Source organism: Rhipicephalus sanguineus, chromosome 5 (assembly GCF_013339695.2).
Source record: "Rhipicephalus sanguineus isolate Rsan-2018 chromosome 5, BIME_Rsan_1.4, whole genome shotgun sequence".
NCBI classification, from domain to species: Eukaryota; Metazoa; Arthropoda; class Arachnida; order Ixodida; family Ixodidae; genus Rhipicephalus; species Rhipicephalus sanguineus.
The window spans coordinates 8,732,964-8,755,422 of NC_051180.1; the positions used below are offsets into that span (position 1 = coordinate 8,732,964).

The 22,459-nt window shown below is 43.5% G+C and overlaps 2 protein-coding genes across 2 annotated transcripts in view; both read right to left on the reverse strand.

Annotated features, from left to right (window-relative positions):
* Positions 1–22,459, reverse strand: part of LOC119393182 (vacuolar protein sorting-associated protein 72 homolog) — a 234,535-nt gene that overhangs the window by 79,303 nt on the left and 132,773 nt on the right. The window lies entirely within an intron of this gene.
* Positions 1–22,459, reverse strand: part of LOC119393177 (cytoplasmic tRNA 2-thiolation protein 1) — a 38,308-nt gene that overhangs the window by 8,633 nt on the left and 7,216 nt on the right. Inside the window, exons 4-13 of the mRNA XM_037660010.2 lie at positions 21,245–21,301; positions 19,160–19,217; positions 17,520–17,597; positions 15,196–15,237; positions 11,968–12,017; positions 10,850–10,914; positions 9,398–9,463; positions 9,030–9,088; positions 7,035–7,094; positions 735–822 (exon numbers count right to left, since the gene is read on the reverse strand). Of these exons, the coding sequence (XP_037515938.1) occupies positions 735–822; positions 7,035–7,094; positions 9,030–9,088; positions 9,398–9,463; positions 10,850–10,914; positions 11,968–12,017; positions 15,196–15,237; positions 17,520–17,597; positions 19,160–19,217; positions 21,245–21,301 (623 nt within the window). The remainder of the gene's footprint in view (positions 1–734; positions 823–7,034; positions 7,095–9,029; positions 9,089–9,397; positions 9,464–10,849; positions 10,915–11,967; positions 12,018–15,195; positions 15,238–17,519; positions 17,598–19,159; positions 19,218–21,244; positions 21,302–22,459) is intronic.

The window sequence follows — 22,459 nt, forward strand, 5'->3', positions numbered from 1 at the left end:
TGTGAAATTCTTAGCGTGCACCAGACAGCAAAATTACAATAAAAATGGGCAATTTAAGACCGCTGGATAATTTTAACTGATCGGCTGGTCCCAGCAGAGTCACACATATTTGAATAGGGAAACACTCCCTACATTCAACTTAGAACATTACAGTGCATGCAGATGGGGACAAAAGAAGAAAAAAGCATGCAGCGCTTCTTTTTTCAAGCCATACTCGTAAATTCAAACTCCGACAGCCATGCACCGACTACATTGAACAAAATTTCTCACTCTATAGAGCACCTTTGAGATGAACGCTGGAAAAAAAGTGAAAGTTTAATGTGTCACTAGCCACTGCAAATTGAGCTTTCTGGGCATTCTGTGATATGGTGGAATACATGCTTATTTCCTTCTAAGTTCAGCAATAGACCCTTTCATAATTGTAAAGCTAGCTAGCTTTCCTGCAATGCAGTTGGTCCAACTAATGGCGGCTAGTCACTAATTGGAAACAGCATGTTAAAGCGCAACATGGAAAATGTAGACTCAGCTCTCTTGACATAAACACGCATAATAGACAGGCCCCAGCACGTGCAACTAGGACCTCGTCTCCACTTGAAGGACGGCAGGTGCCGTCAAAAGTTAGGTGAATATGCAGCGCAGGGAAGCACACTTGCTGATTATGAAAAGTGTTTATATTGTATCTCTGACACACGCATCCTGTGATGGCTGCTGTGAAGTCATGTGGGAAAACGCACCTCGGCACACCCTGGTTGAGTCCCTTAAGGAGCATACAGGCCTTGCAGAACTGCTGGCTGGAGATGTAGCCACAAAGGCTGCACGTTCCTGCAAAAGTAAACATATGCGCAGCATTGCCTACAAGTAGTAGTGATCATTTTAAAAGAAAATGCCCTTAATCTTCTCACGGGCACATTTTTCTTGCATGTCACAGGAGTCTGGCGGTGCATTTTTTTCCACAACACATGGTTGTGAAACTTCCATGTCCCAATGTTGTTTTGGAAACACAGTAGACTCTCAGTAAACGGAAATCTCTTAAACGGCACTGTTGGAACAACTGTCTCCGATATGATTGCTTTTGCACTTGTAATTCTGCACCCATGTTCATTTCTCAGTAAATAGAACTCCTGTAAAATGGAACATATTTTCCTGGTAACTTCAGGTTCCCTTTAATGAGAGGCTACTTAGTAGCACGTTAGTGGGACGTATTCTTATCACTCCCCAGTGCTTCATCATTGGGCATCAAATATGGGCAAAAAAAAAAGGAGACTAGGATTTATGTTTGTATAACTAAAGACTACAGAACACTTAGAATGCCTTTCTAAGGCTCAGAAAACAAGCAAAATAGTCTTAAAGATGAGATGTTCAACTTCCATCATACTACTGCCTATAAAGCACCTGAATGCTACCGCCTACTGGCTAAGCGCTATGTCTTCAATTTATTAAAATACATTGAAAGCATAGCGCAGTGATGCTACCGAGGACTTCTGATTTGGAGCAATTTTTGGAGCAGCAAAATTTCCGTTTTGGAGCACTTTGGAGCAGCAAAATTTTCATCTTGGAGCACTTTGGAGCAGATAATTTTGCATCTGGGAGCACTTTGGAGCAGCGAATTTTACATCCTGGAGTGCAATACAGAAGCATATTGCATTAACATTCAAGCACCTGAGTATTATTATGGGGCTCTTATGAAGGCTAGAAATATTTCGATTCATTGCAAATCTCATGGAAAAAATCATCTCAGGAGCATAGGCGTGCGCACAGCGGGGGCAGGGGGGCGCCCCCCCCTAATCACCTAAGAGGGGGGGGGCGCCCTAAGAGGGGGGGGGGCAAAATCTGCCCCGTACATTGACCCTTGCGATAGCAATTATATGGACACTCTCGGCGGATTTTTGCTGCCGCCGTTGCCGTAATTTTCCGTATAAAGTCCAAATTAATAACATCACCACGCCCATTCTAGCCGCAGGTAAAAGCTCGCAAGCGCTGGCGACGAACGCGACTGAAGCGGAGATTAAACTAGCCGGCCGTCTGTCTCCGCCGCACGGACAGCGCATGAGATAACATCTTCCCGCGTGCGGGCCTGCCGTCGACTGCTCATCAAACAGAGAGGAAACGCCCCGCCCGTCTTTCGTAAGGAGCATGAAGGGACGCCAGGGGAGAGGAAGGGCGGGGGGGGGGGGGCGCATCGTTCGAAGGGCGCAGTCGCTTGCGCGCGCACTATCTCGAGGCATCAGGAGACGGCTCGTAAACTTGCTGTGCTCTCAACGCTTACTTTGCGTTTAGAGAACTCAGAGCAAGAAAACGCTTCGGTTTCTGGAGGGGCCATATTCCCTTAAACCAACGTTTTGTTGAGTTACGCGAGATCGGATCCAAAAGAGTTAGCTGCTAGTCTTACTTCGTTTCACAATAAAATTTTTTGGTATTGCATTCATTGCTTCGCTCTTAAGTGAAACTGAGTTTTTTTAACCGTTAGCTATTGACCCCCGAAAGCGAGGGGCGGACGTGTAACATGGCGTAGCCGCTTCACTGTGGGCCGTCAGCGACAGGCCCGCTACTGACAGCTGCGCATTTGCGGCTGCTCCGACCAGGAGATATGATTTTACTAATGAGATGACATTTTTAAAAAAGCAAGCAAAAAAATCGAATTGGAACCCTAGCACGTGAGCTCGAGAGGCCAGGGCCTTTTAGGGGGTATTTACCGCAGAGTGATTACAAACTCGGACGTGCTGGCGGACGGAATTACGAAAAAGCTGTTCTGGATGAAGATCCATGGATAAAGTTTATCTGAGGAAAAGTCTCAACGCGTTTCCACCGTTCGCGTGCTCTTCCATAAACGCGAAGCAAGGAAAATTCGATATTGTCCCATATATCTACTGCGAACGATCCCAGATTTCATTCCGCGATGTCCGGAAACAGAAGTGACAGACATTTTAGCGGCACTCATGTAGTTATTACTGAACATTTCTTTCCTTACGTGCCGTGCGACGCTTGAAACGAGCTACCAGCAGCGTTTCTGGACCAGACGACGTCCGCCGATGAATCGCCGTCGCGCTTTCTCGCTACCGATAGGCCTAGACGTGACGAGCCTCTGCGGAGAGCGCGTTTTGCTGTCGAGCCGACTTGCAGAACAGAAGCTGCGTCGGCACCGTGTATGGCATCGTGGCTTACTCGGAACGCACGCGCGAGCGCTATTTATTCAGCGGAATAATTCTTGGTTCATGATTGCGACTTTATTGGCAGCCCCAAGATCGAGCTGCACATGTTCTGACGCGCCGGCGGTGCGATTGCCGGTGATAGACGCCCCCAAACCCGAGACTTTGGCGCAGTTTGGCGCAAATTTCGTCGATATTATCAGGATGGCGCAGTAAATACAATTTGGCGCACTTTGGCGCAGTTGGCGCAGGAGTGGAATCACTGATAGCGGGTTGCAGCCATTCAATTCAAGCTGCCCCACTGCACAAATTTGGTTAATTCAACACTTTTTCTTGTCCATGCCTGAAAATATCTGCTGCCTTTGTTGGTTCTAGCTAAACATTCACCTTTTTATGTTACTAACAGCCACAAATAAAGCCGACTGCCTGCTTAAAAAAGCGCCAAACTAGCCAAACCACGTGAAAAAGAGAGATGGCCTGGCCTTGGACTATCGAGTGCCGTACGAGTCTTTAAGTCACTTTAGCCACAGTACAACGGTGCCATGCGGAAAAGTCCTAAGAATGGGAAGGGGCTGCAAGCTGTCACGGAACACAACATATTCTGTCCCTTATTTACACTGGCGTGCACATGCTGTATAATAACAAGTGCCACTATGATCCTTTATTTCTAAAAACTTTACTGGCAATCATGCAGAGCTGTCTATGATGTTGCTGCAGCACAAAGAAACCATAGACATCACAACGTTGGTTGGCACGGTGCCCGGAGTCATAAATATGAGAACTTCTGATGATTGAAACTTCTCATAATTCAAACAAAATCCTGAGGTCCCCTGGAGTTTGAATTATCGAATATACTGTAGAGGATTTCCTTGTGGCTTTGTGCTACAAACGGGTGGTTGTCAATTATCCCCTTCATAGCTCTTCTGGGACCTTGCGGGATTCCGCAGAACTCATTTGCAATACATACTCTTTTACCCTAAATGAGTGCAGCTGTGTTTGTTTGTTTTCATTACTCATGCCCTCCTATTCCAGCGCTTCATCCCTTGATAATATATTGCCAACACTGCACCGTACTGAACCAATGATGAAGCAGTGAATGGGGCCTGTTGATATGTCATAAAGAAGGATGATGAATAGCACCAGAGTGCAAAAATCCGGCAGATCCCACGCACTGTGGGAATTGACGTAATGTGAAGCAGCCAGCAAAGAGCTGCATACACCACCTTGTTCGTCTTTGAGCCAAATGAAATCATTCATGCCACGGCATCTAGTTCATCATATATCGCATGTTTGACATGCACGCTTGCATGTAAAATCTGGTATATACCATGCCAATGAAACGTATATTCTGGTGTATACAATGCATGAAATGTCATTTATGTTCATCACGCACTCATGTCATGACATACCAATTTTGGTATATATTCAGTTAACAAAACGGCAGCAAGTGCACTGTGACAGTGTCATGTAAATCATGCCATACATGACATGCATATCATGGTTTTCATGTTACCACCTGTCACTTATGTTCGCCATACAGTCACACCGTGCAATACCAATTTTGGTGTACGTCAAGCTTGCGAAACGGCCACGAATGCACCATGAGCGTGGCATGTAAATCATGACATACATGACATGCATGTCATGGTTTTCATGTTACCACCTATTATTCACGTTCCTGATACAGTCACGTCGCGCAATAACAATTTTGATGCATATCAAACGAGCGAAATGGCCGCGAATGCATCATGAGTGTGGCATGTAAATCATGTCGTACATGACTTGCATGTCATGATTTTCATGTTACCACCTCCCATTTACGTTCGTCATACAGTCGCGTCGCGTAATACCAGTTTCAGTGCATATCAACCTAGCGAAACGGCCATGAGTGCGCCATGAGCATGACATGTAAATCATGTCATACATGTCATGCATGTCATGACTTTCATGTTACCACCTCTCATTTACTTTCGTCATACAGTCACATCGCGCAATAGCAATTTTGATGTATAGCAATCTAGCGGAACGGCCACGAATGCGCCATGTGCATGGCATGTAAATCATGTACATGTCATGACTTTCGTGTTACCACCTCCCATTTACGTTTGTCATACAGCCGCGTCGCGCAATACCAATTTTGGTGTATATCAAGCTAGCAAAGCGGCCGCGAATGCATCATGAGCGTGGCAAGTAAATCATGACATACATGTCATGGTTTTCATGTCAGCAACTGTTTTTCATGTTCTTCATACAGTCACATCGCGCAATACCAATTTTGGTGTATATCAATCTAGCGAAACGGCTGCGAGTGTGCCATGAGCGTGGCATGTAAATCATGTCGTACATGACTTACATGTCATGATATTCATGTTACCATCTCTCATTTATGTTCGTCATATAGTCGTGCCGCGCAATACCAATTTTGGTGTATATCAAGCAAGTGAAACAGCCGCGAATGCACCATGAGCGTGGCATGTAAATCATGACACATGACATGCATGCCATGGTTTTCATGTTACCACCTGTTATTCATGTTTTTCATAAAGTTGAATCGCATAATAGTACCAATTTTGGTGTATATTAATTTAGCAAAACGGCCGCGAGTGCACCATGAGCGTGGCATGTAAACCATGTTGAACATTACATGCATGTCATGATTTTCATGTTACCATGTGTCAGTTATGTACGTCATACAGAAATGTCTCGTCATACCAGTTTTCATATATATCCATTCATTTAAATGGCCGTGAGCGCCCGAGACCATGTCATGTAAATCATGCTGCACATGACATGCATGTCACGATTTGCCCGTTAGGACCTGTCATTATGTTCGTCATGAACTCTTGTCACGCCATACCAATATTGGTATATATATGAAATTAACGGAACGGCCGCAAGAGCCACAAGGCCATGGAATGTAAATCATGTTGTTCATGACATGCATGTCATGATTTTCATGTTATGACCTGTCATTTATGTTCGTAATAAGGTCATGTTATGCCACACCAATTTTGGTATACATCCGATTAACGGAACGGCCAGGAGAGCACAAGGTCGTAGGCGGCTAGCTAGCTAGCTGTGAGAGAGAGAGAGAGAGGGGGGCGGGCAGGCGGGCAGGCAGGCAGGCAGAGACAGACAGACAGACAGACAGACGGACAGACAGACAGACAGACAGACAGACAGACAGATAGATAGATACGCTCAAAGTCGCAGAAGTTCGCTAAGAAATGCTTCGCATATAAAAGAAACAGGACAGAAAGAGCAGCCACACTGCTTTAAGAAACAATATGCCACATTATAATTTATGCCTGCACATCATCGCCTTTTAAAGGGACGCTAAAGAGAAACAATGAATTGGTTTAGATTGATAAAGTGTGCTCGGAGAACTCTTGTATAGTTTATTTCACCACCATATGTTTATTATTAGAGGAGAAAACCAAGTTCAAAGTTTCATTTTTAAATTTCGTGCCGAACTTCGTAATTTGTGATGTAAAAGATTTCCAAGAGCATTTAACGTATTTTGGCGCCACTGGCTCGACGAAATTTCCAAGCTCGTTACGTCAAGTCTCTAGGCCCCTCAGAGGACAATGTTCTTCGATTTAACCGATTAGGAACTACGTAGGCTCAAGCAGGCGCCGTCAAAAATATGTGACGTCACGGCAAATGGTGCGGGAATTCCAAGGTGGCGTCGCCACCTGTATTTTCTTTTTGCGCGTTTTCTCGCTTATTAAGCGTCTTCTCGCAGCAAGCATGGTGTTTTTGGTATTGTGGAAGACTACTTTACTAATGCGAGAAAAATCGTTTTGCTCTTTAGTGTCCCTTTAAAGGCAGCGCTGGAAGCAGATAATGGTGTCTGCCCCTCAGTTAAGACTCAATAGTACTGCTTACCTTTCTGAGGGAGTCGGACTCCCTCCTTGACAGCCATGCACTCACCAGAGTGAATGATGTCTGCACAAGAAGACACCCACTGTTAGCAGTGAATCACATTTCACTGCTATATGAAGTAGAAACATGTATAGGAAGTTGCATACAATACAAAAATGCCACAGTAGAACCTTGTTGATGCATTTTTGCTCGACTATGACACTCCGAAGCAATGTTTAGTCTTCCGGAGTCTCATGCGCAGCAGATACCAAAGAAACAGACTTCCTCAATCCCATTTCAAAGAACCATGCGATCATATGCCACGCAACACTTGTTCTTAACTAATTGACAGATTCTTTAACATATTTACTTACTTGCGCCTTGAACTGCATTATTTTCAGACATGTTTATTAGCTCTGACACATTTTGTCTGCTATTCACCCCTTCCTGTAAAATAGCCTTCACAGAAGGTTGCACTATTCAAAAATAAAACAGTAGACTGGCTGTGTAGCCATATAAAATTTGTACTAACGTAAGCTCGGCTGGGATACACACCTGTGTTCTAACGATCTACCACCATGCAAAAGTTGATGCACACAACCCTTTCAAGAAGTGCTAAACATGTACAAATGATTACCAGACAACAGTCAAAGGAAGACAGAAGAAGAGTGTGTACTTAAATTTATTTTAGTAACTGATTTATGCATACCGCAGGCCCTCTTTGGGCTTATGCACAATTAAGTACAAACAGCACCCAGAAAGCAATTGTTAGTTTCGTTTATTGTGATAGCAATTATATGGACAGTCTCGACGGGTTTTCGCCGTTGCCGTCATGTCCTTCCGGTATGAAACCAAATTGATAAGGTCCCCCCCCCCCTCCCGCATTGTATGTTCTACCATGGGTAAAAGTGCGCGAGCGGGGGCGATGAACGCGGCCGAAGGCCCATTTCCGTCACTCGGAGGGTGCATGCGATAACATCACCCCGCTCGGGAGGCCTGCCGTTGAAGCAGACAGGAAACAGGCCCCCCGTCTTTAACGAGCCTTAAAAGACGGGAAGACTCGAGGGGGGGGGGGAGTGGTCGCGCGAAGAGCGACTTTGAACTTTGAATCTAAGGGCGCAGTCGTGATCACTGGTGCACGCGCTCTCTCGAAAGTCATCACAGCGGGCAGCTCATATACCCTTCTACGTGTTGCGCTCTCAACGCGAAGTGACTATGCGGAGAGCATCGCTCTCTGGAGCGGCCGTATTCTCTTACTCAAGCGTTTTGTAGTTACGCGAGATCAGATACAAAACAGTTAGCTGCCAGCCTCACTTCGTGTAACACTACAATTTGTTGTTATCGCATTCGTTGCTTAGCCCTTGCAGTGAAAATGACTTTTTTTCAAGTTTTGTCGTGCTTTCCTGGTAGCACATGGCTGTTTAAACAAAATATATAAACAAAACTGTATAAACCTGAAATGTGTCAACTGTGTTTCTAACGAATTTAGTAATCAAGTAAAACAACACTTACTGCATGTAAGAAATGAAAGCAGTCAGCTCTGACGGTGAGGCAGCGATGGGCTGCTCAGCTAAGCTGGCTCAGCCACTCATGCTAAGTTGTACGTATTGGCACAGTTGAGTGTCGTGCACGTTTTCCTTCATGGTTGCAAAACTAAAGGATGACAGCGGCCTGAGAACTTGAAACAGTTTTCTCAGAGATTGTATTTTCATGGCTGTGAGCTTCAGTTCAGAAGTGCTGGCTTTGCCAAAGCACCCAAAAACAAGATGCAAAGAAGCATGAAAGAAAAACATCAGTTAAGCTCACAAGGGTAGGAGGAACGCATTGTCACCACCAGTTTTGCTGTGTTTACCATTTTTCTTTTACGCTGTCCACCAGCCAGGGAGGAATGGGCACTACTAATCATACAACGAACATAAATTGAAACAGCCACTGGGAGGCATATAAAGTGAGAAAGTGAATGCATCTATACTGCATTAATGAAGATGGAAATGGCAAGAATTACACAGCAGTGCTCACCTAGGATGGACGTTGGCCGAATAGCTTCGAGGTCCTTGAGGTATGCCCGAGCATGGCCTCTGCAAAACAATGGGAGTTAGCACATAAAATTCCATATTTAAAGTTAGCACACAAATATACATAAACACAGGATGTTTCACCAAAATCGATCAAGAAATAAAAAAATTTTTGCAAGGTGCCATGTCCCCCTTTAATTTGGATGATCCTTGCAGCACGCCAAGCACGAAGCGCCGCAAATGTGCGACGCAAAATTTTATTTCATTCATGAATACCTGACCTCTACGACATTTTTCTGCAACTCAAAGCTCCAATATTTGCCTTAATGTTCCAAAAATTAGGGAAAGTAGGACGCGTACCAGCCCACCCACCTGTAAGCATTTGGGGAGTAGATGCACTCGGTAGAGAAGTAGTTTAACTTCTTGAAGTGGGCATACCTGCAATGGAGAGGAGCTTTTGCGGCAGTGGCAACAAAGAAGAGAGAAATTCAGAATTGCCATTTGAGCTGACAATTTGTTCATGTCCAACAGCAGAGCAGTTACTAAAAGAATTAGACGACGCTTAAGCATCGTATTTAAGAGTGGAACGCAATAAAGTTTCTGGTCCTGTTCTCATTGCCTTTTCATGCACTTGCCATGCTTTGCTTTTCGGTGGACACTTTTTGGCAGCGAGGAAAGGAACATCTGCGCAGGTGACATCTGCCACTGTACATTCTCACTCTGCATGATCCAAAAGTTAAAAGAAGCTATCCTGGACTTTGAAGAATAGGATCAATTCCCAGCAAAAGCAAGTGAAACTAAGAGGTGATTTCATGCAAATTAAAGCTTTTTTTGGTGAGTGCACTGGTGCAACAAGTTTTAAGGAGCCAACCGATTTTTCAAAGCTGCTTGCAATTACCGGTTGCATCACTACCAATTCTATAACACTGTTTGGGTGTTTGGTGATAAAACCAACTTGCGACAATTCTGTTTAAGCAATGCATTGCAGTGATCAAAATTTGCACCGCTGTACTGAGTCTTGCTCAATCTTTTGCACATAATGTGCGTGCAAAGCAACAAAACAGAAAACACAACACCATGAACGGTGTTATAACTCAGGCTGTTGCTTGTTTTCATTCGATTTTAGGCTAAAGCTCTTCTGTTTTTGTGGCATGGGGTGGTTTTCGATGTTGCATATTCATTGAACTCGAAGAAGCACAACTGGTTTGGTTCAGTGCCGCACCATTTTGGGCAACAGATGAGGTTTTGATGACACGCTGCAGCGGCATAATCAGTGCGATAGCTTCGCTTATCCCATATTACGAGTGTGGTTTACCTGCATCTGTTCCTGCTTTAAGCATGACGTACAGTTGTTGTGAAAAGAATTTCGTTGGCACATCATCAAATCGTGGACAGCGGAACTCAGGTTCAATACAGATTTTTCATTTACATCACTAAAGTTTATTTTGTGCTGCCATATTATTCTAACATTCTTGTAGGACTTTTGGTGTAAAAACAAATCCTTCGGCAACTATACTTTGCTGAAAAGGTTGAATTTCGATCTAACAAAATTGCAAAATAACGAAGTAAATTGCCAATTTTGCTGACTTTGTTATTCTGAGGTTTTGCTATACATGGCATAAAAGCACACAGACGTGACCACCTTGCAAAACAACTTCAGTCGGTGCAAGCAACTTGGCTCTCCCAACAGACAACCACACAGGCTACATAGCTGGCAGTGGCCTTGCGTCTGTGCTTGCGTTTAAATATGTCCCTTCTTTAATACGATGCGCATACTAGTTGTTACGTTCCATGTAATCTGCATTGGCTGTTAGCGTAACTCACATGACGATCTCCTTCTCATAGGTGTACTTGAAGGGCTTAGAACGAGGAATGGCACCTTCCGATCCCTGCAACACAAGACAGTGGTGCTCATCAACAATCAACCCACTTTTGTTCATAATTAGTTTGGCTCACAGTCACAAAAAAGTGAAAGGCTTGCCTGTATACAGTGAACTCTCAGTAAACGGAAATCTGTTAAACGGAACTGCTGCTTAAACGGAACAACTGCATCTAATATAATTGGTTTCATACTTGGATTCTGCACCCATGTTCATCTCTCAGTAAATGGAACTCCTGTTAAATGGAACACATTTTCTTGGTCCCTTCAGGTTCCGTTTAACGAGAGTCTACTGTATATGATGGTAGGCTCAAATAAACTTGTTACTTTCTTTTAACAACAGCACATTGTGAATTAATTAATGTCAAGATAATGAAAAATCAATGTAATATTTGCTGCAATTTGAAGCAAAAGTGTCCATTCATTTTGCAGATGGTACCTTACACTCTCCTCTCATAAAGACACACTAAAAATCAATAAACCAGGAGACAGATCTGGTAAATCATATGTATGGTTAACGAAAAGAACAGACTTATGCAAGCAATGGTTCGGCAAGCCGGAAAAGACACAAAACCAAGAGTTGGTTGCCAATTTTACCCTGCACGAGTTCCAACTGACCTGTGTTATGTTCTACATGAATTATATTAGTACTTGAATAGTGTACTTGGGGTTGGATAAGTGTTTGGTATAAATGTTTCATTCCGGTACGAAAGTACAAACACTGAGCTTAAGAAGCCCTGAAAAAAGAACAGACCACTCCAAAAACGCAACATCATGCCGCAACATCATGCCGTTATACAGTTGTGTTTTGGATGTAAAATTCGAAACAGACAACTGTAGTTGTCCAGTTTTCTCAGCTAGTTCTTGTTCATAAAATGTCCTTGTGTAGACGTTACAACCCAAAGAGCAGCTGAAAGACCATTTCACCAGCGATTTGGCATTGTTCTTTAGTGTCCCTTTAACGAAGAATCAACGTGGCCTCAGACTGGCAAGATAGGAGCGATTCAGTGGACCATACTTGAAACCTCGGATAAATGGCCGCCTGTCAGGTGTGAAAACTCACTGTAGTTATAGCTGTGCACCGCTGGAGCCTGGCAATGTCACCCCGCAGCACTGCAGCAGAAAATTTACACATGTTCAAAAGCCCTTTGCATGCAGAGAGCACTATGACAGCATGCGTATTCATGAAAGATTACTACCAAAGTGAACTGAGAGGAGAGAATAAGGCGACTGCAGCAGCTGCCAAAATTCACTCGCGTTGCAAAAGTTTACTGGTTACAAGCATGTGGACAAGGAATTACTGAACAATTTTATTTAAAAATAGGGTATCGATAAGTTTATTCAGATGTTAATACCTTTTAAGGTGTTGAAGAGAGTGTTATGAGGTTGAACTCCCTGATTGCCCTCCATTCATGAAGCTACTAGTGGACACAATGTTGATTTTATTACAGCATGGATGTTTAAAAATGTTGAGGCAAAAGTACTCTGGCTAAGCACTACGGTGTCACATTCGTCACATTCGTTATAACCGTCAACTGAAGTTTCCATAGTTAGAAACACACCATACGTCAAAAACCTCATCAATTTAGATATTGCGATACAAAAAATAGAAGAAAGAAAGAAGAAGAAAGCTGAATAAAATAATGTTGAATTATATCAGTTCAGTTCAGTTTATATTCCTTAAAGGCCCCGTTAGGGGTGTTACATAAGGGGTGAGGTACATCATGTGATGGGTAATTCCAAATAAAAACCAATGAACTTTGTAAAAAGAGGAGAAAAAAAAGCAAAATATTGATACACTGTGCAAACGAAAACGAAAACACGCACTAGGTAATTAATTTGGCAACATTAGGAGAAACGACATAACGTGGCAATATAACATAATGACTGTTGAAAATCTTGCACAAAAATAATACTGTACACATAAATACAACATAAAAAACAATGAACCGTTGTAGAAATAAATACTCGCGTTAAGTACAATCAATGGCAACTAATTTGGTAAAACAGAGGACACAGCAGCAATGAACATATTATTATTATTGTTAATATAATAATTGTTATTTGTAGATACAACATGGTGCGGAAGGGCATTCCACTCTGACGCTGTTCGAGAAAAAAATGAAGCAGAGAAAGTAGTTGTGTGTGAACGCGGTTTTAAAACCTGTAGCGGGTGACCAGTGCGTTGCGATATTCTTGCTGATGGGGTGATGTACGGCATGCGGTTAAGTGAGCTGTAGAAAAACTTATGAAAAAGACAAAGGCTGGCTATCGTACGACGGTGTAAGAGTGATTGTAATTTAGATTTTTCTTTTAAGGCTGATATGCTTACGTCATACAAGTAGGATGAATGAATGTATCTTGCTGTGCGATTTTGAAATGACTCAAGTGCGTTGATGACGTATTTTTGATATGGGTCCCAGATTGGTGAAGCATATTCAACTTTAGGCCTGATTAGTGATATGTACACTAGTAGTCTCACGTTGCGTGGGGCATGAGGTAAGTGGCGCCTCAAAAAGCCTAGTGATTGGTTCGCCGATGATAGAATGCTGTTGATATGTGTGCCCCAGTTAACATCAGATGAAATTAAGACTCCCAAGTACTTGAATGATGGGACTGTTTCAATGAGGCTATTGGCTATTGTGTAAGAAGACGGAATGGGGCTGCGACTACGGGTAAATGACATATGTTTACATTTTTTTGGATTAAAAGTCATTAGCCACTGGGTACACCAAGTCTGTACATGGTTAAGGTTTTGCTGCAATGTATCTGCGTCAGTAATATTGTTAATGGTATGATAAATCACGCAGTCATCTGCAAACATACAGATTTTACAAGTTACATGGAGGGGTAAGTCATTGATATATATCAAAAAAAGAAGTGGGCCAAGAACAGACCCCTGGGGGACACCTGAAGTAACCGGAAGTGGGACAGAGGACTGGGACTGGGACGTCACTCACGCTGACGAACTGTGAGCGGTTGACTAAGAATGCTTCAAGCCATTTTAGTACGTCGGAGTTTAAGTTTAAGAAGGAAAGTTTATGTAACAAGTGTCGGTGAGAAACCTTGTCAACAGCTTTTTGATAGTCAAGAAAGATAGCGTCAGTTTCTTATATTATTATTATTATATTATTAAGGCATATTATAAGAAAAACAAGGTGCAGCCTAGAGTACTAGAATGGGGGAGTGGGTCCACACAAGGCTCCACACTGAGGCGTTTTTTTTCTGAAAATCCAGACAGTGCCACCGTCGCTTTCACCTGAAGGTTACCGCTGTTGTTGCCATGGTTATGGCCATGCACAACTACCGCCGGCGGCAGCCTGGCAGTTGTCTCTGAAGTGTGGCCACGCAGCACTGCTTCAGCGCTCCTGCAAAGCCGTGGACTGCGTCGCACCACGTTTCAGGAATAATTCAACTGAAGGAAGCCAACACGTTCATTTTGCTAAGTACCCTGCCCATAGCCAAAACGATAGTGTTACCTTTACTTGGTTTCATTGTTTTTTCATTCCAACAAGGTTAAAAGAAAGAAGCTAGCAAACAAATGGTAAAAACAACATGCAGGTGGCGGTGAGTCGAAAAGACGATGCTGCATCGAGCAGACAACAGCTTAGTGCCCTCACCAGAGCTCCACCCGCTGGAGCAGGCGGGAGCTTCAGGTGAAGGCCACTGAAGCGCCACCGCAAATTTTCAGCGTTTTCTCCTCCACCGTCGTCGCTTGCCGCCCGCTGCAGTGGACTCACTCCCCCTTTCTAGTACGCTCTAGTGCAGACTACATAACTATATTCACTTATTTGCTAAACAATCTGCAGATACTGTTCTTACTCTGTGGGAAAGCAGTGCGGTAGCTGCAATTCTAGTCATGTTGTGACTGCTTAGCACCAGCAGTGACAAGTGGCTCAACCTTGCAGTGTCTTCATCAGAGACATGCTTTCTTGCAGGACTGCACTCACATAGCAATTACTTTATCGCCACTGAGGCGGCCATTCTTCCATCGTGATGAACACAGGGTGTGTAATCTTAGCATGTGGCTCGCAGTCAAATCCGTTTTTATCGTTGACGGCTTCTTCCGTGTTTTCAATATGCGTACACAGGGCACCGAGTTCAAATAAAACTTCTGCTCTTTGCATCCACTGTGGACAAAAGCGCAGTCGCTATCTTCGCAATCTGAAGGCGCCAACATGGACAACACGCACCTAGTCAAAATAAAAACTATGTTTGCTGCAACTGCTGCAGTAATACTTTCTCAAAGGTGGCAATAAGAGAAAGTATTTACATCTTTGCCACCACTTACCATTCATAAGGACTGTTTCTGCAATGTCGTCTGCATTGTGACCTGCAGGGAACAGATGATGTTTGTGACTCTCACTGTACTTAGAGGTTGCAGACATTTCAAGTTCTCACAAAACTGTGCAAGCAAGGTGAGTGATGAAAAGACCAACGAATAAATAGAGCTAGTCAGCACTGCTGCATCCAAGATGTGAGGTTATGTGGACATGAAGGCAAGTCAAGAGAAGGTTGGGGTTCATGCCTTAATTTTCTTGTTCATCCTTGTTTCATTAGCCGAGCACATCTAACATGTAGTACCACATCAACCAGTTTGTGGTACGCAAACTCAGACTTAAACGAACTGCATCATTGTGGTTTTACGATCAGCAGCTACCTTCATGGCGTCACTTCAATTTCTTCGCATTTCTTTGCTAAATTAGGCCACATAGCTGTCTCCAATGATCTACAAATACCCATGTAATTGGGATAGTAAGAGTTGGCTGTCTGTCTATCTTGTGAAGACATTTTCTGGATAGGTGTGGTAGCAAACAGCAAAAGGCTGAGAAGAGCCAGAGGATTACATCACCAAGGGTCAGTTTCCTTACCAAGGTAAAGCTTACAAATTCACAGTACAACCTCTGTGCAAAATGTTTGTGCTCAACAATACTGCCATCAACGAAACCAAGGGGACCAGACTAGTCAACATCTGATTTTTCTGTCTGAGAACAACAGAAAGTTGAGCTAGTTGGTAAGGGTTCAATTGTAAAAGAAGGTAGGGCATTTTGGACTCTCTAGGGACAGCAAAATATTTAAAAGAACGAATGCTTGTTTTTTTTTGTTTTTTTTTACTTCACTCAAGTGGTCAAATTGCCAGAGCCATGTCCAAAATAACTCTAAAGGCCTGCCAGTACACATACTCTTGCAAACACTTACTGACCCCACTCCACCATGCACTAACCGCCAAGGGCAAATTTGTGTCTCCTGACAAGTTCCCCCAATAGCAGCAAAGCGTGAAGAAATTACAGCTCTTATGCTCGACCGTGTCATATTACACGATTAAGATACCAGGAGCATTTTGAAATAATGACACGGAACCTATTGGGTGTGGTGGCACAGCAGGCAACCCGTCCAGCTTTCCCCTGATGAGTGTGCAGGAATTTATACAGCAACAGACGATTGTTCCCAGCTAGTGTAACACCTCTAGCGGCTCTCTGTGGTGTCAGCCACACCGCGAGTTGAGGGGCACAGTAAACCCTTATCTTACAGAAAGTGGTCAAGGTGCGAACTAACAGGTAGACCTAGCGTTTGCGGCTTAATTAAGCATTCCTATGAATACTGGGATGTTCTAACTGTTGGTATGTTTAAACCAGCTCCATATTAATGAGGTCTTACTAAGAGGAGACTGCTAGTGCGCTCGTGTAAAGTTGAGGAACACATGCTATGTCCCGTGACAGCAGCCCCTTCTGATATTTAATACGCTTCACCGCATAATACCTTGCCACTGCGGCAAAGCTGAGTTTTGTGATCCGCTATGGCTGCAAACAGACTGACGCACAGCAGTGCTAGTTCAAGGCTGCGAGATAACCAATGCGGCAGCGGTGGTGGATTCAATGCCATTTCAGACCTGCAATCAGAGCAGGAAGTTTGAAGAATCGGACATTGAAGAGCTTCAGCGCCCAAAACTTCAGAGTTTCTCACATTGATGCTGTGGAGCTTGAGGCAGCGTAACAAAGGCATTTAAATTTTCAGGCATGTCTGAAAAATCTGTAGATGAGTGTCAAATATTCATGCTTATGGAGAAAGAACCGCAAATGAGAACAGATACTAAACCATATAATTATTGCCTAGTAGGTTCATTTTTGGCGGGAATGTGTGAAAGAACGCTTTGTTTATAAGACATAAGCTGACAAAGCAATGCTGGTGAATGGGAAATGTGAGCAGCAGACATCAAAGTTAAAAGGTTTTATGCTCTATTACTCATATTTTGAGGTTCCACTGCGAATGGCTATGACAAGCCCACCCAACAAATTAATGCCTGAAGTCTATCACATAACTGACCTTATATAGTGGTGTGAAGACAATGAAATAAGCCACACGAGTGCTGTTTGCTTAACTTGTTTCCCTGCTGCTATTAAAGACACTTGAAGTCACCATGCAGTTCTGTATGTTGTTAAATAGTACTAAAAAGACACAGACAAAGAAAGTGACGACAGGACGCTGCGCTTTCACCACCAACAAGCCCATCCTTACGTCTTTTCAAATAGTACTAAGCCCCACCTACTTTCCTAGACGTCGCTTGGATCGAGTCATCAATAAAACGCATCTATATAACAGCATTTGAAACCTCACCTGTGACCATCTTATTGACACCAAGCTTTGCTGCACCACGATCCAGTGCCTGTCGACGGAACACTCCACAGAAAGTGCCTACATGAGATTGTAAACAATGGATCTGTCAACACAACACTCAAAACAAAAGGCTGCTGGTGTTGTTCTTAGCCCTCATTAACCCTCTGAGGGCTTATGGCATAAATATATGGCACCACAAACAAATCCCAAATGGTTGATTTATAGCACTGTCTGTATGTTTAAAAAACATGCTACTTTTTCAGGTTGTTTTCGTCCAGCAAGTGCTGTCCCCCAGGGGGATGCAAGGAATTTTTTTCTTGCGCCGGTGAATTTCGGTTTCCGTTCTAAGGTTTTCTTAAGCGTTGTTTTGGCCGGCGCACTAAACATCGCTCGGACATCTGCAAGTGCACAGCAGTAAGTTTGGTTTTGTCTCATAGGATGTTTCCATTTGATGCACTGGTACAAACTAACGTCTATCTGGTTTCTAATCTCTGAAAAGGTGACCGCTTGATCCTAGCTCATTTATCATCAAGAGGGGTACAATTTCAGCTGTTCAGAGGTGGGCGCTGGTACATACGAACGATGCCGCTATATACAAACAATGCAGCCATGCCTGCGCGTTTTCTGTCTTGAGAATCGTGGAAATTGACAGCCTCTCGTTGGCAATACTATAAATGGTCATCATAAGCAGTTTTTCACTCATTTGGGCTGAGTGACGAGCACAGAGCCACAGTTTTCTTGCATGTGCTCAAATATACGGCGATGACGGCATGGACATGCATGCCGTTTTCCAAGCTGCAAGTGGGTCAAGGAGCGATTCCTTCGATTCGGCCTACTGCCAAATTGGAGTCAGATTCATTAGATGTCAGCCGCCAAGATGAGAAATCGCTAACTAGTTCAAAATTTTAATCCGACCAAGGAGCATCTTCCCATAAGCGGGCGTGGCATGATGATTCTGACTGGTACAAAGGTAACAGTCATCTGTTGTGTGCATTTTTTTAAGGCTGTGAAATATGTTTATTCTGATGAGCATACATTTTGGTTATTAATATAAGCTTTTTTCTCAATGTTATTTTTATTACATGTGAATAAACAATGCATTTATATGCATGTACAATACATTTTTCTCACTTCATGGTCGCTCTAGAACATATTGGCTACATTTTTTTCTAAATAGGACACTGAACGTTTTAAATGTGCAACAAAAAGAACTGACCCTGGGGAGTCACATTTGGTGAAAATATGTGACCCTCAAAGGGTTAAAACAATGCCTTACTGTGAAGTGCACCCTTGGAAAAGCTTTTCCAAGGCACTTTTTTAAAAGATGTGATGTGTAGTGTTATAATCAGATTGATGAACACCACTGCTGGCTGCATTGAACAGGGTGTAATGCCAGCTTGTCACTACAGGGCAAGTGTCTTCCTTTTTTTGAGCGGGCTCTCTCGCACTTCAGTGCAACCACTTTCTACATCTGGGCTGCTCGGATGAAATGCCGATTTCTTTCTGGAATGTCACTTCCTTCACAAACTACCTGGTGGATAATGCAAACAGTTGTTACATTCTGCTCACTCCTATGTGTTTCATCTCATATGATGGACTACAAAGCAATGTGACCTATAACTCCTTTGATAAAAACTCACAGTTGTTTCTGCGCCCAATCTGTGCCACAATTTCGTCCATACTCCAGCCATAGAGGTCCTGCAAAGCATTGGAGCACTACAAAGCCTGCACAAACGGTGATCAATGCAAATAAGGCTGCTCTCGCCTTGTTATCAGTAACAGTTTGCCATGCAAGTAGGCCAACGTTCCCAGAAAATGAGAAGGAACCCAACTAATGCAACGACGTTACATTAATTCAGCAAATAACTGGTCACGTCTCACCTGAACAACACCCTTCCCTGGGCAATTATTGTGCAAGTGAGCCTGTCAACCACCCCAGTTAGAAGTAGCAATAATGCAAAAGAAATTGGCTGCCATCCCATGCCCTGCGAACATGAATGTTCTGTGAAGCTGTATTACGCACCACACAAGCTGATGGGGGAGGGGGGATATGTTTTATTATTACTTTAGAGTAATGGCAGCAACAATTGCTTTTTGGTCACTGTGGTTAGGCCGTGAGTGGTTCCGGGACCAATTTCACTACATTCTTTGCCAAGACTAAATCCAAACATAACCTCTTCGACGTGGTTGGTTGATTGGGGTTGTTGTAGCATTTCAGTCCAAAGTTATCCCTGACAAACGACAAGAACCAGTACTTGTTGGAGTGTTTCACGATGTCAATGTTCAAATCACTGACGATAACTACTGGTGTGTTCTTCTGGTGTCTTTAATTTCCGTGGTCTAAGCATGACAGGGCTTGTCACTGGCACTGGGCTTCTTGGGTGAGAATGGCTGGTTTTGCCTACGAAGCTGTTGAGCAAGATGATTTTGTTTCTTTCGTCGAGCATTGTATGCACATTCTTTTGGCAGTTCTAACCATGGCAGTCCTAGGATGAGCTGAATAAGTTGCTAGCCCATACGCAGCATGTGGGAACGTGTTCCCAAGCGCACCACGTGGCAACGCACCCTTTGCCTTCAATTGTTAACCTAACATTTTTGTGCTTATTTTTTTTGTGCATTTTTGTGCTCAAACGGAAGGAGTGTGCACATCTGCTAGCAGAGGAGCACGCGAGCGTCTGTGGTGAGTAGTGGGATTTGCCCAATTTATGTGGCACGTACGCGCTATAGGAGTTTTGTGCTGGCGCCACGAAATATTCAGACAAATGAAAGGGGTACGGCTTCACTGTAATAAAGTAAAACCCTGCTCATACATTACAGTACATCATGACATTAGCACGCATGCACACACAGTAAATGTGAGGCTGATAACATGACAGTAAACCTGATTTTAATGTCCAATTGTCTATCTGTAACCTTTCATGATGGCCAATTCACCAATTTAAGCTCTTGAACATGAAAGCCAAGATTACTGCAAACATTACTCTAGTGTCAAGAACCACAGTATAGATTTCCTACATAAAGCGCATGTTTTCTTGCGCCCATCTTGTTGCTTTTATTTAAATAATTTGTGAGATACCACAGTAACTATTTATTAAAGTAAATTCATACAGGGCAAAAAAAACAGCTTCTTCTTGATCTGTGCCATATCGTGGCCCATACATTTGCAATTTACACGAGATCAATACCATGGCTAGAGATCAATACCATGATTAGCCTTAATTGTCCACAAAGTCTCCGAGCCAGGATGTTTCCCCTTGGAGGAATAGCTAGAATGAGAGAGGATCTTCAGGGGAGCAAGGACACACCTGAGGGAACTGAACTACACTCGGATACAACTTTAGAAGTCCGTGGCATTTCCTTCTCAAAGGCGTATGTGCACAAGTACGCACCAATGGGGGTGTACTCCAGACTGACGTCACGAGCCAGACGGCCGGTGATTCCGCCCTTGGAGAACATTGCTGAGTGCATGAGCGGGACTCTTTCTTTAGTCGCAGAGGCAATCGGCTTTTGTGCTTCGGTCGTCTGGGCGGGGCCTCTTAATATCAGACTGTAGCTTTACGTTCAGCTTTCTGGCGTGTCTGGGGGGCTGACAGGGGTGCAGATTCCAATTTCAGGGGCACAGCCGCCTTCCCCCCAACCTTCGCCCATGATGCCACCCTTGCTTAGAGCTTGAATCGAAGTGGAATATGAAATATTTATGGACTCTCTTTTGAGATCCAACTCACCTTGTAGGACAGCACCTCCAATGGAATGCCATACTCCTCTCGGTTTTGCTCGACAGTCTGCGTATGCAAGACATGCAGTTTTAGAGGTTCACCAAAATGTGCAACTTATATCTCAGTGGACAGAACAGCCACTGCACAAGTAAACAAAAAATTCTGATTTGTTTACCGACACGTGTCAATACCCTCAAAATCAGGTATAGTCAAAAGACACCAATAATTTTCGTTGGAAAGTCTTATGAAGCAGCACAAGCGGGCAACATGCTTCTTGCTCTATGCTACTCACTACTGTTAACTGTGTCCCAAACCACAAAATGGTTTCACAGCCCAAGGCTCAAAGAGAAACAAAAGTACATGGTAGCAAAGCTATGCACCAATGCACAAAAAGCCACAGTGGAGAGTACTTCAAAGGCCTACTACATTGCTTGCATATATTTCTCACCAAGTGGCAAAGTAGCCAGAATACCTGACTTTTTCGTAAACCTCCTTGCTGCAAAACCTTTTTCAGTTGGCTGTGCATAGTGCAGACCCGTGACAGGAGCTGTTGTGAAAGTGGGCAATGTGTAATTGTGCGATTATCGCTACATACATTTTGCATGCCCAGTGATGCTACCGAGGATTTCTGATTTGGAGCAATTTTTGGAGCAGCAAAATTTCCGTTTTGGAGCACTTTGGAGCAGCAAAATTTTCATCTTGGAGCACTTTGGAGCAGATAATTTTGCAACTGGGAGCACTCTGGAGCAGCGAATTTTACATCCTGGAGTGCACTACAGAAGCATATTGCAATAAATTCAAGCACCGGAATATTACTATGGGGCTCTTATGAAGGCTAGAAATATTTCGATTCATTGCAAATCTCATGGAAAAAATCATCTCAGGAGAACTCCATACTTCACTCGCTAATGAAAAAATAAGGGCTCATGCAGTTGAGTGTTCTGAATTAACCTCTTCGGCGATTATTTTCGACACTAGCAAATAAACAGAATACCAGATCAATAAAATTGAACTTTATGAAATAACACTCTAAATACATCTATGTGGTTATCAGCAGACATTGTAGACAAACGCCGTGATATACAGCAGTGCCTCAATGCCAAAGAGCCACACTGTCCCTAATGCATTCCCCTAAGAAAACTCCAAGGCGAAAGCCAGGTTCTTTTTCTTCTCGATCGACGGGTTGATCCTCCCCCTCCATCCCTGCAAGCTTTCTGCACCTCA